Source organism: Colossoma macropomum, unplaced genomic scaffold, assembly GCF_904425465.1.
Source record: "Colossoma macropomum unplaced genomic scaffold, Colossoma_macropomum, whole genome shotgun sequence".
Lineage (NCBI taxonomy): Eukaryota > Metazoa > Chordata > Actinopteri > Characiformes > Serrasalmidae > Colossoma > Colossoma macropomum.
The window spans coordinates 2,234,345-2,246,853 of NW_023495456.1; the positions used below are offsets into that span (position 1 = coordinate 2,234,345).

At 42.1% G+C, this 12,509-nt stretch overlaps 1 protein-coding gene across 1 annotated transcript in view; it reads left to right on the plus strand.

Moving 5' to 3' along the window:
- Positions 1 to 372: 372 nt before the first annotated feature.
- Positions 373 to 12,509, plus strand: part of arid1ab (AT rich interactive domain 1Ab (SWI-like)) — a 90,761-nt gene continuing 78,624 nt past the window's right edge. Inside the window, 1 exon segment of the mRNA XM_036562605.1 lies at positions 373 to 1,221. Coding sequence (XP_036418498.1) covers positions 373 to 1,221 — 849 coding nt within the window.

A 12,509-nucleotide genomic window follows, 5' to 3' on the forward strand; every position in this document is an offset into this window, starting at 1 on the left:
ACTAGATCGGATCGCGGGACTTTTATTTATTATTCTTTGAGTAACTTTTATTTTATTATTTTTTTCCCCCTTTTTTCTTTAACTGGAAACGCTGGTCCGGGAGTAGTAGTGAGTAGTAGTGAGTGGTGAGGAGGAGAAGGAGGAGTAGTGAAGAAGAAGAGGAGGAGGATGAGGAGGATGAAGATGAAGATGATGATGGGGACATTGTTATAAATAATTGCATTTATGTGGATGTTTGGAGCTCCGGACTGCGAGCGAGAGGGCGAGTCGCATTGAAAAAGACTGAGAGAGGGAGAGAGAGAGCGAGAGAGAGAGAGTGAGAGAGAGACATAGACACACACACACACTCACACACACAGAGGGGATATTATCATGGCCGCTCAGGTCGCCACTCTCAACACAAGCCCGGCCGCCGAGCTGAAGAAAGCGGACCGGGAGCCTCCGGAGGAGCCGCCGGCGGCGGCGGTGGCGGTGGCGGCGCCCGGTGAGAAGCAGCAGCAGCCCCAGCCGGCGGCGGCGGACGGGAAGGAGAGGGAGGCGCGGGCGGACGGAGGAGCGTCCCCGGGACAGAAGGAGCTGCAGGACGGGGCCGAGGTGGGAAACGCAGGAGATCCTGATATGAAGAACGGGAACCCACCCAGAGTGAACAACGCCAACCAGAACGATTCGGAGCCCGGCGCGGCCCACCAGCACCCCGCAGCCGCCTTCCCTCCACCTCCTTACGGCTACAGCCAGCACTACAGCCGGGCCCCTTTTCATCAACATGGCGGACAACAAAGCCCTGGCACACTGCTAGAGCCCTACCCGCCCAACTCGCACGACCCCGGCTTCTCGAACCACTATAACAGCTACAGCCCGTTCCCCGGCCGGACTGCCTACCAGGGCCCGGGCTACGGAGTCAGCTCCCCGCGGGGCGGCAGCGGCCAGGCCCAGGCTCAGGCTCAAGCTCAGGCGGCCCAGCCGGGCAAGCAGCAGCAGCAGATGGTGGGATCCTATAACAACCAGAGGTACAGCAGCATGGGGACCCCTCAGCCAACTTCCACACCAACTCTCAACCAGCTGCTGACCTCGCCGAGCTCCACCAGGACCTACCAGAACTACCAGGGCGACTACAGCACGCAGGACGGGGGGAATAAGGGGGACGGATCCGCTCAGTATGGACACCCGGCCTGGCAACAAAGGGCCCACCATCCGCCGCCTGTGAGCCCGGGGAGGAACCAGGTACATAAGCTCCTATCCGCCTGGTTCTAGTTCGAATTATCCCGTTCCACCTTAAATGGCGCGGCGGTTGCATTGTGGCGCCGCGGCGCCACAATGCAACCGCCGCGCCATTTAAGGTGGAACGGGAAAATTCGAACGAGAACCAGGCGAATATCTTGCGTCCCTTCCAGAACCTGTTTGTTTTTGTTTGTGCGCACCCAAAAAGCATGCATATACGCCCAAAACGCGCCTATTCAGACGTTTTCCTGCTCGATATGAAGGATGCTTGACCCCCTTTTTGCGGGAAAATCGATAAGCGTGTGCTGTTCTTGTCTGATGCGAGGCGTGTAAACACTGTAAACACGGGGAGCTGGTGTGTGGCTGCTCGGCTGCTCGGCTGCTTTGCTTTGGGATTTGAATTATGGAGGTAAAATCCTTCTGTCAAAGCCAGGAGACAGTTGGTCTTAGGTTGACATGCTTGCTGCGATCTGATTGGCTGCCCGTCTCCGGCTCCTGGCCATTTATAATTGCATCTAATGTAATGGCGCAAAAACACGGAGCCCACTACTTTTACGCTGCACGTTTAATCCGCGTTCTCGATTTTTTTTCCGCGGGATGCACGCGGGAAAAAATGCAGCTCGAGCGTTTTCGTAGTGGGAAAATGTTTTAAAATGTATCTATGAAATCAGTTTATTTTATTTAAAAAAAAAGACTTTTTTTAAAGGGTGTGTGAAGTGTGGACCTCTACTCATTCATCACACGTATACACTTAAACATGGTGGTGGTTCTGTTTAGATCTGTGGTTCTCTGTATGGTGAAATGGTTCTTCAGATTGATGGAGAATGGGTTGTATAGCACCAGAAAGGTTCTTCTGATACAAGCTTGACATTGTAACTAGAGGAGAACCCTTGTTGGTGCTATATAGAACCATATACAACGCGCTCTCCATCAGTCTGAAGAACCATTTCACTATGCAGAGAACCGTTTAAGCATGCAGCACCATTGCCTTCACTAAAGAACCCTTGAAGAACCATCTTTTTAAAAGTGTGCAGCATTTTTGATCAAGATTACTGCAGTTTAAGTATGTGATTTTTTTTTATATTTATATCAATAAGAAGTCAGAATATTTAACATTTATTCATTAAGTTTTGTTTTATTGCATGTTTTAAAAATGAGCTACGAGACTATTTTTTGTGTTTATGTATGTTTATATGTGTTATCCACGTTTACATCCACTCACCCTTTCATTAGCTTTATTCTAGTCGCATCACAGACATGCACAATATGTATTTTTGACGATTATTATGCTGCGTTTTAAGCAGCGTTATTCACTGTTTTGATTTTTCAAGAACTACAGGACGCTGACTGAAGTATGCGGAATACTTTTTAACGTGTTCACTTTTTACATTTATTTTATCCTCTTTTTAAAATGATGTAGGAGACTATTTTTAGTGTATGTAGAGTGCAGATCATTTACATCTACTCACGCTTTCATTTGCTGCATTCTTTTTCATCATAAATGTGCACATATTTAACTGTCGACTGCAGTTTAAGCCACGTTAAATATTTTTTTGCACAAGACGCACATTTAAAGAAATTATAACCCAACCTTTTAAGTCATCAGAATACTTTGTAACATTTATTTATTAAATTTTTATTTAAAAACATCTACATCCACTCACTCGGTCATTAGCTCTGTTCACAGACATTATAAGTGTTGTATTGTTGACAAATTAGTGCGGTTTAATCATGTCACACTTTTTTTTGCCTTAAATATGACTCCCAATTAAGTAGGCAGGATACCTTTAAACATTGATCTATTTAATAAATTTATTTTGTTCCCTTTTTTAAATTGGCTAGGAGACTATTTTAGTGTATAAAATGTGTAATATGTAGAATGTATGTCTACTCACTCATCCTCTTATTCTTTTTACATCAGACATGCAAATACTGTATTTTTCACAAAGATTTCTGCAGTTTAAGCTGTTTTACTTATTATTTTGCATGAGACACACATTTAAAAAAAACAGGACGCCTGTTCTAGTAGTCAGAATACTTTTGTGATTTATTCAATTGTTGTTGTTGTTATTATTATTATTTTATTATTATTATTATTTTTATTTTAAAATTTAGTTTGGCTTTTTTAATGTACATGTGTATTTGTAGCATCTACATCTCACTCATTCATAACCTTATTCTTTGTGTGGAAACTTTGCATTACAGACAAGCAGATATTGTATTTCTTTGACGAAGATTACTGCAGTTTAGTCATGTTGGTCATTTTTTAAGCACAAGATGGACATTTGAGAAGAAAAAAGGATCAAAATATCTATTAAAGAGTCAGAATAGTTTTAAATATATTACATTTGTTTAAAATGATTACTTGGGAAATGTGTTTTTTTTTAAATATATGTTTAGGTATAGATACATAATGTCTACGTCTACTAATTCTTCATCATTAGTCATATTCTGTTTATGTTTTGCATCATAGATATGTAAATACTGCATTTTTGACCGAGTGGACTGCAGTTTAAAACACGTCACACTTTTTTTTCCAGGGAATGCACACTTTAAAAAAATTCCGAGACGTTCGTTTATGTGGTCGGAAAACTTTTTAAAAATTATTCATTCATTTATTTTTGGTTGGTGACATTTTTATAGATATTTATACACACATATAGATAAACATATAGATCTACTCACAGCTTTTCTGTCATCAGCAATATTCTTTATATATATATATATATTGTGTGTGTATATGTGTACACACCCATAAAAATTGTGGTTCTTTAAGGGGTCTTTAGTAAAGAAAATGGATCTGTATGGAACATGAACACTCAAAGAACCCTCTGCATGATTAAAAAAGGGTTCTGCTATGGTTACGATGTCAAGGCTGTAGCAATAGAGGAACCTATCCTGGTGCTACATAGAACCATTTTCAGAAAGCTTCTACATAGAACCATAGAAATATATATAATATTATAATTATATTATTATATATATAATGTGTGTAATATGGGTGTATATGATGGACACCGTAGTGCTGCAGTTTATCTTGCAGCTTGTTTACACTGTCCAGTCATGGCCTCATTAATATGCGTGCAGGTTTGTGCTGTTTCTCTATTAGTATAATTTCGCCTGTCAGTCTGTGAGCGTCTTTATTTTCATGCAGTCCTCGTGTTGTTGGGTGCAGCGCGGCTGTTGGTGCTGATCCAGTGTCAGTAGAGGGCAGTAAGTGCGGCTGCTCGTTCCCCCCCCCACGCTGATGTGAGAACAGTCCTTCTTAATGACGGTGGCTCTGGTTCTGACCGGCTCAGACTGTTTACACGTTTACGCGCCGGCCTGCTGTCAGCCAAGTGTCACTACCGCGCACTTCGGTTTCACTCTCATCACTCGTTGCCATGCCGACACCGACGCTCTGAGCCGGAGGTGTTCAGGTTTGCTGCTGCTGCTCCTCGTGGCGTGTTTACTGACCACGTGCTGGGTTTAAACGGCTCGTTTAGGACTTCAGAATTCAGGAGCTGCTTGTTTTCGTCTGTTTTGCACCTACATAGTGTTTTTAGTAAAAACGCTGCTGTTTTTTATTTACTGCGGTTCTGCTGGCTGGAGTTTGTCGAGACTGTTTGGGCTGTAAATTGTGAATAATTATATAATAAGAGTCTCTCTTATGGCCCTGCAGCCCGTTCAGAGCCTCAGCACAGACAGCTGTTTTCTTAGGCTAATTTCTGAGTGTCACTCATGGTCAGAGCTCGTTATGAGCGTTTAAAGAATTGTTGTGTTTGTGTTTAATGTACATGTATATGTGTGTAGCATCTACATCTGTTTAGCCTTTTTTGTGGTCACTTTGCATGACAGACATGCATACCTTGTAGTATTATTCCTATTATTATTATTATTATTATTAAGATTACTGCAGTTTATAAAATGGATAAATCTGATTGGCTGAGTCACGTTTGAAGCTGTAAAATCCACGATATACTCGCACCTATGGCCGCATCACGACACCTGAGCTCTGTATCGCTGTGCCACAACACATAATAAAAACCCTTCTGCTGTTAATGAATAATCTTTGACTCTAATGCTGCTCACATGGAGCACCGAGTGTACTGATGAAGTAAGAACCCGGTTCTGTTTAAACTGAGGGGCTGACAGCTTATGTTCTTAACTAGAACCAGGCTGGTCAGCTAGCTAACAGGCTAAAAGATAAACAGTCTAAACAGCTCCATCATTAATATCACAGGCTTGAATTAAAGCATTTACAGTGTGATTAACTGTGAAATTACAATATAAAAGTCTAAAAAATGTCACTTGAATGTTTTACACACTTCAAATGTCTGTATTTCAGTCAGAAGTCGTGTCAAATCCCGACTGAATCCCAAACGGCTCCGTACTTCCTAAATAGTGTTCTAGCTATGAAAGTATAGAGATTTTAGCCTCTACAGCCAAACAGTGCATCATGTATCGAGTGTGGTGTGTCTGAGTCCCAAATGACTGTTTCTTAGCTGTATTTTGCTCTGTTGGGCCGCAGCATCCAGTATAAACTCCTATGTAGTGCACTATGTAGGGAGCAGGGAGCCGTTTGAGATTCAGCCCCAGTGTGAGAAGAGGGCGCCACTGGATTGGTGCTAAATAAGACTCACGGTGGTGATTTGGTACCAAAAAGTACTTATAAAGCCAAAGTTTCTGCGTTAAACAGTGCTGTGACATCATATGATCATTGTTTTATGACAAAAAGTTATAAAAATCATGAAATGACCGCAGTGAACAGGGATGGGCGACTAAACGTTCTCCTCATTCAGCGGTACCTGGTTGCTCGGCAGTGACACCACACTGTAAAGGACCTAGATTCTTTGGCGGAATACTTTTATGGCGGAACACGTTTATGTTTATTATTATTATTAATAACTTACATTATTTTCTGAAATGTCATGTACTTGAGCAGTAAGCCACTCGAGGCCGCGCGTTACTGCGATTTTATCCTGGCGAATGGGAGTTTAACTAAGAACACCCCTTCCCGGTGATAAAATCGCAGTAACACTGCCTCGAGTGGCTACTGCTTTTATGAAGTGGCGGCCAACGTAAAATATGACGTGTCTTCGTACCAACACGTCACGGTATGCAAATCAGTCAAACAACGTTACCGCCCCCTGATGACGCCCTACTTGCGCTGCACTCATAAATATGAAGGCACAGGAGCTCAGAGTGAGGAGAGAACCGCCCTCACGCACTGAGCTCAACGCCCCCGGCACCTCCTCACAGGGCTGCGGTCTGATGTCTGTACCAGCTGTAAATAACCCAGTTAGTCTGATCTCAGTCCAAAGATTTTATTAAGTGTTTCTTGCGAATCTCCATAAAGCTGCCGATGTTGCATCCGATTCATGTTTCCCTTCACAACTCAGACCCTCGGGCGCGACTGACTGAACAGAAATCAGTGGCAGCACTGGAACTCCGGAAAGCAGAACGGTTCAGGAAAGGTTAACGTTAAACGGCCGCCGTTACCAACCGTCTCAACCGTTCGTCCGCACAGCCTCTCAGACTTTTCTCCCGCTTTCCGTAGTTTCCAGAGCTGCTCGCCGCTGATTCCTGTTCAGTGACTGCGGCGCCGATGGTTCGGTTTATACAGGGGAACTGAATCGGGTGTAACACCACTGCTTTACCCACAATACCTCACAGCGTATTACGAGTTTGGGGGTCTATATTTGCATATCAATAGGAACGGGTATTGATAGGATTTTATTGATGCCAATACTGCTGATCAATACCAGTACTCATCGATTATTGATACTCTTATTGATACTACTCTCTATAGTTTGGTGCACACACAACACGTTCTCCATCAAGCTGAAGAACCTTTTCACGATGCCAAGAACGCTTTATTTACTCAAAGCGTTCTTTGTGTTCATCGTTCTACACAGAACCATTTTCTTTACTAAAGAACCCTTGAAGATCCGTCTTGTTTAAGCGTGTAAGTTTGAGGAATGTCTGTCGAATGCGTATTTGGGCTGAAAATTAGCCGATGCCGATACGTAGCTGATTGATTGTTCCTTCTCTAGAACCGGGTTCTTACTTCATCAGTACTCGGTGCTCCGTGTGAGCAGCATTAGAGTCAAAGATTAATCCATTAACAGCAGAAGGATTTTTCGAGGCGCAGTGATACAGAGTTCCGCTGGTGTGAGGCGGTCGGTGAACATATATCATGTGTTTTACAACAGTTTCAAATGCAGCTCAGCCAATCAGATTACAGGACTAGGACTATCCGTTTTGTGATGTACGGCGTACGACATACGGTGTAGGACCCACACAATCCTGTCCTATTCAAAAAATATGAAAATATTCAAAGTTAAATTATGTGAAAACACTGTGGTCGTCTTAGGCTGCCTAGCAGTTAGAGATTTATGCTAAGCTACCTCCTGAATATTAATTCAGTACAGACTGTAAGCTGCTGAATATGCTAATTAGTCTTTTAATTGAACATTTTCTGATACAGACAGTCAGACTGTCCTACTGAGTAGTTTTAACGCGTGGCCTCACGTCCACCGGCCTCATGTTCTAATTTTCCCGTTCCACCTTAAATGGCGCCACTTAAGGTGGAATGGGAAATTCGAACAAGAAGCTGAAGGAAGGTTAATCATCATTCAATATTAATCAATACTAAAGCTCTGGACTCTCCTGTGTGGTCAGATATTGATCACTTTGATAAATCCACAGCGGTTATTTTGCTGATTCACTGCCGAATTGGCCTCGTCTTGGAGTTAGCGTTAGCGTTAGCCGCTGCTGTGCTGTAGTGAGCTAGCTGGTCAGAATACTGACAGAGATTCAGAGTGGTTTGGTGTGAAATGGTTCAGATGTCTTTACAGTGGTGGTGATAGGAACCAGGGGTCGCCATGACTACAACACAGATATAGACATTTTATTTACTATCCAGAACCACCAGTGAACCTACACGAGTCTTCTGGGTTTGTATGGAATGTTGATGATGGAAAATAGTGGAAAATCTGAAATAATAAGTTTTCTTTGGGGACTATTTTGCCTCACAGCGCCCTGCATGTATCCCTCCACCATGAATGGAGTTTAAGTTCTCAAAACGATCATAAAACAGTGTCTCAGTCATCAGGCAGTGAATTCATAACCATTTCATGTAGGAACTTTCTGTGAGGGAGCTTTTAGAGGTGGACGTCTGGTTCCTATCACCACCACTGTGAACAGTTCTGGAGCGTTTCACACCAAACCACTGTGAATAGCTTTGTTTACATCTTATAGAGAGAATTATGCAGACTGTTCTGAATTGGTGGAGTTCCCCTTTAAGCCTGTGTGTTGGACGGTTTGTGTGAAGTTCCTCAGTTTTACCTGCTGTGTCAGTGGTTCTGGTTCTGCTCCTCTGCTGGCTGTTTCTCGTCTCTCTGGTGTAAATAACGGTTCAGTGTGACCCGTATGAGGATTACATGGAGCAGAACTCTCCGTTAGGACTGGATGAATGTATTTATAACCTGAAATATGATCCAAACCGGGCCGTATGATCTGTGTCTGTGTGTAAATATCGTCTGTATCGATGTGCCGCAGGGCTGCTGTTCAGTTTTGGTGATATATTTGATAAATACTGGTTGTATCTGTGATGCAGTTCCTCTAAACTGCAGCGCCTCTGTTGCCGGGCAGTTTGTCTGAATGGAGATGGAGCACTGATATGGAGCCTGTGGGCCGATCACGATATCTGATATTGATCATGTCTGTATTGCTGATTCTGATACGTAAAACATCTGTAAAATGTATAAATTCGGACTAAACCTACAGAGAAGTCTAACATTTATTAGTGCAGAGTTAGAAGAGCAGTAAAGTGATTAAAAGGCTGATATTTCAGTGCAGTTCAATAAATACATCATCAAATATTAGTGAAATATCCACCAACTGTGTGAAACGGATTAATCTGGCCAATTAATTTTCTGCTGATCGTCCACTTTTTAGTTTTTAATTATGTTGTGTTCTTCACTGTATCTAGAACAGTTACTGCACTGAGATTCAGATTCGAAAATACATTAAAAATGACCATAAGCTTGCTTTTTAACTTATTAACCTTATAAAAGAATGGGGATTATTAGCTTTATTAATGCTAAATTATTAACCTTATTAGTGCTAACCTATTATTTATATTATTTCTGACTCATTAGCTTTATTAATCCTAGCTTATTAACAATATTGGTGCTAACTATTAATGCTAAATTATTAACTTTATTAGTGCTAGCTCTAACTATATTAATGCTGTCTTTTTTCTTTATCAGTGCCGACTCATTAACTACATTACTGTTAAATTATTTTAAGTGCTAACTCATTTATTTCAGTGCTAGCTGTAACTGTATTAGTGCTGCCTCATTAAATATATTAATGCTAATTTATTAGTGCTGATTCTTTAACTATAGTAGTGCTTAATTAACTTTATTAGTGCTAGCTCATTACCGGATTGATGCCAAGTGATTAACTTTATTCTGCTAACTCCAATAAATTAATGTTAGTTTAACTTAGTGCTAGTTTATTAGCACATTAGTGCTAACTCTTTAAATATATTAATGCTAATTATCTTTATTAGTACTAAGGAGGAAAAGATAAAGGACCGGTTTCCTGTTCAGGGATTGTAGTGTAAAGAGTACTGTAATAGTGTAGTAAACTGTACTGTAAAGTATAATGTAGTGTAGTAAAGTGTAGTATACTGTAATGTGTAGTAAAATGTAGCGTAAGTGTAGTGCAGTGTAAAGTATACTGTATTGTGTAGTAAAGTGTACTGTAAAGTATAATGTGGTGTAGTAAAGTAATGTAGTATACTGTAATAGTGTAGTAAAGTGCAGTGTAAAGTATACTGTAAAGTATGATGTAGTGTAAAGTATACTGTAATGTGTAGTAAAGTGTACTGTAAAGTGTAATGTAGTGTAAAGTGTACTGTAATGTGTAGTAAAGTGTACTGTAAAGTATAGTGTAGTGTAAAGCGTACTGTAATAGTGTAGCAGTATAGTGTGCAGTGTTGTGTTGTAGTGATTCCTGTCCTCAGTGTAAATGAGTGTCAGTGCTGTAGGCTGATTAGTGGGGGTGGGTGGGGGTGTTCGGGGGTGGGGGGGGGGCTGTTAGTGCTGATGGGACGGTGCTCTCTGCTCTGCTGAGTAATGATCTCAGCATGCTGTCTCACTCTGACTGTCTGGGCGTTGATGGGGTGTTTTTGTGAATGATCCTTTGCTGCCTGGCAGTGACAGGTGTGTGTGTGTGTGTTTGTGTGTGTGTGTGTGTGTGTGTGTGTGTGTGGGTGTGTGTTTGTGTGGGTGTGTGGGTGTGGGTGTGTGTGTGTGTGTGTGTGTGTAGGTGTTTGTGTGTGGGTGTGTGTTTGTGTGGGTGTGTGTTTGTGTGGGTGTGTGTTTGTGTGTGTGGGTGTGTGTGTGTGTGTGTGTGTGTGTGTGTGTGTGTGTAGGTGTTTGTGTGTGTGGGTGTGTGTGTGTGTGTGTGTGTGTGTGTGTGTGTGTGTAGGTGTTTGTGTGTGTGTGTGTGTGTGTGTGTGTGTGTGTGTGTGTGTGTGTTTGTGTGTGTGGGTGTGTGTGTGTGTGTGTGTGTGTGTGTGTTGTGTGTGTGTGTGTGTTGTGTGGGTGTGTTTGTGTGTGTGTGTGTGTGTGTGTGTGTGGGTGTGTGTGTGTGTGTGTGTGTGTGTGTGTGCTGATGGAGTTTCAGTGATCTCCTTCACTGAACTGATCCCAGATCATAAACAATAATATAAGCTGCTTTATTGTGACTGAAACTGTTGATAGCAGTGATGAAAACTTTGTGGCTGATTCCGATACCAGTTACCGATAATTGGAACCTTATTGGGCCGATACTGAAATCATATATGTGTGTTTCGGGAGCACTTATAAAGTGGATGACATCACAGCTGCATCTGTGTCGTTTTCCGTTCCACCTTAAATCGAGCAGCAGAATGTAACCGCAGCACCGTTTAAGGTGGAACGGGAAATTTCACTGGCGAATGTTCGAATGAGAAGCTGGTGAATCCAAAGCCGTCTTCAGTCCAGTCGTTGAGAGCAGTGCAGTTTGATGTCCTTTAGCTATGTTGTGTACTTTTACAGAATAAGAGTCCCCCTGTGGTGGTGTGGTGGGCTGCCCCCCCCACACCGTGTGATTGGAGAAATGTCAGATTTAAACTGTTCCACTGGGATGTTTTTTAAATGTGAGGCTGATATATTTTCTTCTGACATTTACTTTTTAAATGTAGCTGGTTAGCATTAGTCACTTCCTCCCCTAAACGTTTCTTGGGCTCTGCATCTTTAGGTTTAACTTGCGTGACGTGTGTTTTCGGAGAAAAGGGCATTAACCTGTTAAACGGGAGCTGCGGAGAGCGGAATAAGAACTGCTGAGGACTTTAAACTTGGAGCTGCAGCGTCTGTGACTGAGGAAGTAGAGAGGGGTGGAAATGAGACTCAGCACGTTGTTATTATTACAGATCCTTTTTAAAGTGATCAGCTGTGTCTGTGGTTACGATGGTGTTTGGTGTTAAAGGGCCACAGCTGGATCAGAGCCTTATATCTGAGTGAGAGCTGTACTGAAACAGTGTTCAAACACTCAGTACAGCCAAACTCCATTCAGTCAGACTGAATCAGAGCTTATAATCTAGTTTGGTCAGCTAGAGTTAGTATCAGTATCTGTGCTCGGTGTAGGCCGATACACATGGTTTGGGAATCAGTATTGGCTATTGGTATCTGCACTAAGTATCAGCTGATACTTACGGATCAGGTATCAGTATTTGTACTAAGTATCAGCTGACACTTATGGATCAGGTATCGGTGTCCATGCTTGGTATCAGCCAATACTTATGGATTGGGTATCAGTATTTGTACTAAGTATCAGCTGATACTTATGGATTGGGTATCTGTATCTATGCTTGGTATCGGCCAATACTTATGGATCGGGTATCAGTATTTGTACTAAGTATCAGCTGATACTTATGGATTGGGTATCTGTATCTATGCTAAGTATTAGGCAGTACTTGTACATCACGTATCTGTATCAATATCTGTAATAAGTATTGGTCAATACTTATGGATCAGGTATTGGTATCTGTGCTCTGTGTTAGCCAATACTTACCGATCAGGTATGGGTATCAGTGGGTATACTTACGGATTGGGTATGGGTATTGACACCAAGCACCAATACCCATACCATACATATGTCTTTTTAAATTTATTTATTTATTTTTAATAAACAGTCTGTCCTAGCTTGTTTATTTCAGTGCTCAGTATTAGCAGCTCTGCTCAGTGTCTCAGTGTGTTTGCTCAGTACTCGGTTAT